This window comes from Octodon degus, unplaced genomic scaffold, assembly GCF_000260255.1.
Source record: "Octodon degus isolate 3935 unplaced genomic scaffold, OctDeg1.0 scaffold00042, whole genome shotgun sequence".
Lineage (NCBI taxonomy): Eukaryota > Metazoa > Chordata > Mammalia > Rodentia > Octodontidae > Octodon > Octodon degus.
In genome coordinates, this window is record NW_004524618.1 from 2,608,817 (window position 1) to 2,614,339 (window position 5,523).

The 5,523-nt window shown below is 55.3% G+C and overlaps 1 protein-coding gene across 1 annotated transcript in view; it reads left to right on the forward strand.

The window, feature by feature from the left end:
* The first annotated feature begins 1,761 nt into the window (after positions 1-1,761).
* Cnnm2 (cyclin and CBS domain divalent metal cation transport mediator 2) overlaps positions 1,762-5,523 on the forward strand; it is a 163,853-nt gene continuing 160,091 nt past the window's right edge. The window contains exon 1 of the mRNA XM_004631494.2: positions 1,762-3,581. Coding sequence (XP_004631551.1) covers positions 1,991-3,581 — 1,591 coding nt within the window. The 5' untranslated portion in view covers positions 1,762-1,990. The remainder of the gene's footprint in view (positions 3,582-5,523) is intronic.

Below are 5,523 nucleotides of genomic sequence, written 5' to 3' on the forward strand. Positions count from 1 at the left end.
GTGGTCCTCCTGCCATTGTTCCAGGTCTCAGGGAACAAAACAGACACAAGTCAAGTCTTCCCCTCCATGAGCTGTAAGTCTAGTTGGAGGAGACAGAACCCAATGAATATTTTACATCGAACCTTAGTAAGTGATCCTGGCTTGAGGAAACACAAAGCCCTGAGCGCTGGGTATGCAGTCTGCGAGTCTAGAGCAGGGTGCCTTGGAGCACAGCTGGAAGCGTGGGCTGTGTGGATGGCAGGGGCAGAGCCGGGAAGCCCACTGCTGCAGCGGGATCCCTCGCAGCGACCGAGGACCGCAGCCCGGGAGAGCGCAGCAAAGGGGCCCAGGCAGGGCCGGGCGCCGCTGCAGACCGACAGGGCTCCTAGGGCCTCTGCTGTTCTGCGATGTGAAGGCAGGGCTGGGCAGTTTCAAAGAGGGGAGTCGCGGGCCTGATTTGACAAGATCCCGGACTCCCAGCGTGAACAAGAAGCCAGGTAGAAGGGCCCTGCGTCCACCCCAGAAATTAACATCACAAACGTTTGATGTCTGTACGAACAAGGTGCTCCCAGAGCACAGAAGGTGGCAGGCTGTCCGCCAGTGTTTAACTCGCAAGGAAAACAGGCCAACAGGGCAGCTACTCCGCTTGGCCTTTCAGGTGGAAGGGAACGTATCCCATGCCACCTGCGAACCTAGCAGGATTTGCTCAGTGTCATGCAGAATCAGCTTTTCTGCATAGAAGGGCATGAAAATACCTTTCATGGAAACCCAACCTTGGGAGCCGGGGCAGTAGCTCAGTAGAATAAGTGCTTGCCTGGTAAGCACAGGGTCCTGAGTTCAATCCCCGGTACCGGAAAAACAAAACAAAAAAAACTATATCCTGACCAAGCCCAAGGGCCTGAGTTCAACCCCAGTTCCGGAAAACAAGAGAAAAAGAAACCCAACCTTACGTAAGTGAAACTAATTAAACATACCTAAAACCTTTATGGGCCTGCTTCACGTGCTGACCTCCTCTTGTTGCCAGACAAATTGCATAAGGAGTTCAAGAACAGCCTGAGCTGCACAGTGAGACTGTCTTAGGAAAAAAAATACCTGCATCTGGCCTTTCGCGTCCTATACCTATGGGACGGAGCCCTGGGCACCTATATAGCGCTTTTGGCAAAACCACGTGGGTTTCCTACGACGAGAAAATTCGGGAGGCTGCCCCTTCGAGTTTGCGGGAGACCCAGACAGCGCCGCGCGGCGTGGAAGCCGGCAGATGGCGCCGCGGGACCGCGAGCCGCGGAGGCAACAGGCGGGAGGCTCGGGGACTCGGGGCCGGGCACCGGCCGGCTACCCCGCTGCGCACCGCCAGTCGGGAAGAGATGGTTTCCTCCTAGGCCTGTGTGCACAGTCGGCCGTTCCTACCCGGCTTCTCCGGGGTGCGTCCCGCAAGCGCAGAGCTGCCTCAAGCCGCGCCAGGCTGGGATCTACCATCCAGCCCTTCGGGAGCGCCGGGCCTGCGGATCGCTCCTTCCCATTGGTCGCGGTACACACAGCCCCGCCCCCGCCCAGACAGCGCTCATTCGTGACTGGCTCGCGGGCCCCGGCTGGCCACGCCTCTCCCCTCGCACATACACAAGAGTCACGCGCCTTTCAGCTGGAAACTTGGCGTGCTGAGCGGGCCGCTGGTCCTCTGCTCTCCTCCCATTCGCCTCGCTATTGGCCTGCGCTGCCCGCACGACCACGCCCCCGCGCCAGCCTCTTGGCTGGGAAGGCGGGCGCCCGTTCGTGATTGGCTTACCGGCCTGCCTGTCGCGGGAGCGGTGGGCACTCTTCTCCACTCGTCCTCCCCCGCCAGCCTCTAGGTTCCTTCGCCCGCCCGGGCCCAGTCGGCGTCAGTCAGGGAGGCGGACGCTCCGTCGCCGTCTCGCCCCGGGGCCGGTGTTCGCGCCGCCGGGGGGAAGGATGCAGCCGCTGCCGGAGCAGCCGCCCCGTGATTGGCTGTGGAGCCTGTGAACCCGGAGTAAAGATGGCGGGCGGGCAGGCCGCCGCCGCTCTGCCCACTCGGAAGATGGCGGCGCGCCGCGGCCTCATCACCCGCGGCCGGGGGCTCCTGCGCGTGGCGGCTGGCCGGCTGCTGCCGATGCTCCTGCTGGGCTGCTGCTGCGGTGCGGGCAGCTGCGTGGCGGCCGGCGAGAGCGAGGAGACGGTGATCATCGGGCTGCGGCTGGAGGACACGAACGACGTGTCGTTCATGGAGGGGGGGGCGCTGCGGGTGAGCGAGCGGACGAAGGTCAAGCTGCGGGTGTACGGCCAGAACATCAACAACGAGACGTGGTCCCGCATCGCCTTCACCGAGCAGGAGCGCAGCCGCCACGGGCCGGGCGCAGGCGAGCGCACGCTGGGGGGCCCCGCGCCTCCCGAGCCGGACGGCGGCCCGCAGCGCTGCGGCATCCGCACCTCGGACATCATCATCCAGCCGCGCATCGAGCTTAACCGCCGCACCTCTGGCATCATCGAGATCGAGATCAAGCCGCTGCGCAAGATGGAGAAAAGCAAGTCCTACTACCTGTGCACGTCGCTGTCCACGCCCGCGCTGGGCGCCAGCGGCGCTGGGGCCGCGGGGGCAGCGGGCTCGGCCAAGAGCGGCGCGGGGGTGGCCGGGCTGCAGCCGCCACCGTGGGCCGAGACCACCTGGATCTACCACGATGGCGAGGACACCAAGATGATCGTGGGAGAGGAGAAGAAGTTCCTGCTGCCCTTCTGGTTGCAGGTGATCTTCATTTCGCTGCTGCTGTGCCTGTCGGGCATGTTCAGCGGCCTCAACCTGGGGCTCATGGCCCTGGACCCGATGGAGCTGCGCATCGTGCAGAACTGCGGCACCGAGAAGGAGAAGAACTATGCCAAGCGCATCGAGCCCGTGCGCAGGCAGGGAAACTACCTGCTGTGCTCACTGCTGCTGGGCAACGTGCTAGTCAACACCACGCTCACCATCCTGCTGGACGACATCGCCGGCTCGGGCCTCGTGGCGGTGGTGGTCTCCACCATCGGCATCGTCATCTTTGGGGAGATCGTCCCTCAGGCCATCTGTTCCCGCCACGGCCTGGCCGTGGGGGCCAACACCATCTTCCTCACCAAGTTCTTCATGATGATGACCTTCCCCGCGTCTTACCCGGTCAGCAAGCTGCTGGACTGCGTTCTGGGCCAGGAGATAGGCACTGTCTACAACCGGGAGAAGCTGCTGGAGATGCTCCGGGTCACCGATCCCTACAACGATCTCGTGAAGGAGGAGCTGAACATAATCCAAGGGGCGCTGGAGCTCCGCACCAAGACGGTGGAGGATGTGATGACTCCGCTCCGGGACTGCTTCATGATCACCGGCGAGGCCATCCTGGACTTCAACACCATGTCGGAAATCATGGAGAGCGGCTACACGCGCATTCCGGTGTTTGAGGGGGAGCGCTCCAACATCGTGGACTTGCTCTTTGTCAAGGACTTGGCCTTTGTGGACCCGGATGACTGCACTCCCTTAAAAACCATCACCAAGTTTTATAACCACCCCTTGCACTTCGTTTTCAATGACACCAAGTTGGACGCAATGCTGGAAGAATTTAAGAAAGGTGGGGAATTTTGGTATCTTTCCTTGGTTGCTCTTTCTCTCTGCATCCTCCTCCCTCCTTGAGTGCTCTGGCCCTCACACCAACCCCCAAGGCAAGTTGGCCAGATTTTCTCCACTCTCTTAATTGCAAAGTCGAAAGGGTGGCGTGGATTTGGAGATGGGTAGTAAACACTTTTAGTTTGTTTTAAAGTACGAAACTGCTATCACTTCCTTATTCCCGTGATCCAAAAGCAGGTTTTGTAATTTCTGTGCGTGATGAGCCCCCTTCCCCGAGGAGGGCCTCTGGTCTTGGGGATTCTGCTGTACTTTTGTCTGGGTTGTGAGTGGGTAGGTGACAGTAAGGGTTGGCTAAGGCCACGTCCTCTGGGTGACATGTACTAATCACAGGCACTTGGCAAACAGCTAAATAGTTCTTCTAAACCCAATGCAATCCTTTTCTTCCTCCCTAAACATCCACACTGATGTTTCAAAAATCGGAATTTCATGTTTTAAAGCTTGTTTCTGGTTGTCTGGTGACCTTTGAGGATTGAGTCCTGCCTTTGAGGGTGGAGGATGGGTGGTGAGCCGAGGACCACTGAAACGATTCACTTATTTTGGATTTAACTTGTTTCAGCTAGCAAAGAGGGCTTTGAAAACCAAAGCTAGTTAGTAATATAACAGTTGAACAGCTTAGAGGTAAGTCAACTTTTTTGAGGCTGTGTGTCTCTAGTTTTCTTCGCTTTGTTTTTATTTGCTGGGCAACAAATAAAATTTCTAAAGTAAATGTCGTTTTAGCAACAAGCTTATGCCACAAAAAGCAAGGAGATGGATTCCTTAATGATGGCTTCTTTATTTCCTGATTCATTGTAGCTTAAAAGTGTTGTTTTTTATCCTTGATCACATGATACAGTTAGATTGAAGTGTGCCCTCCAGTCCATCCTCTCTGTTCCAGGGTTTAATTAACAGTGAGGAAAAAGAAGCGCAGAGCCTGATGTATGGCGAAGCACATCACGGCTTGTGTTTTGATATCATTTGCTTTACTACCTCCTGAATAGGTGGGTAGCAGTTTGCATCACTGTCACCAGAGTTCCCTCAGTTTCTAGTAAATAGATCCTGCTATTTGAAGGCCAAAGCGTGTGGGGTTTAGCACCAGGATGCAAGTGTGCGTGATGGAATGTGTGTGACCCACCTTGACCTGATCATCCTTAAAATTAAACTTTTCACTTAGAATTTTGATGACTGGAAAAGGTCACCTGCCTGGTAACAGCTTCCTGGATGTGGTCAGCAAACACACAGAACGTGTGCTTGTCCTCCGCTGTGTTCCGGGCCGAGCGGGCGTTCCCTCTAGAATGGGACCTCAGTGCAGGCGTTTTCAGATTAAAAAATAGAGCAGCATGTGCTCCAGAGCTTGTCTATTTGCATTTAAAAGTAGGAGATGCTTCGGGGCGTCTAAAGAGTGAGACAGTGTCCAGTATCTCTAGTGACAGCTTCTTTTAGGAGGGTCGGTATTTTATTTTTCTGTTGCTAATTAGAGTATCTAAACAATTGTAATACAGGAAGATGCCCTGAAATGCTTAAAAATATCTCTGAAATTCTCTCTATTGCTAAGTTTTCCAGTTTTAATTAACAGATAATTTTTTATGAGTTCTCTTTAAATTCAAGATTTTCTCCATCAATTTATAGATTGTTGTTTGTACTCCTTGCTGGAATCTTTTTTTTGCAGTGTGTGTGTTTGAGACAGGGTTCAGTGTAGTTCAGGAAGTCACTTTGTAGCCCAGGCTGGGCTCAAAACTACCGGCGAGCCTCCTGCCTCTGCCTCCTGAGTGCTGGACTTAGAGGTGTGTGCCACCATGCCTGACTTCCATGTTGGAATCTTTGCTTCACCTTTATATCTTTTTTTGAAAATTTAATTTCATCTCCCAGCTCAGTAATTCTGCTCCTACTCATTTTTTTTTTTTTTTTTT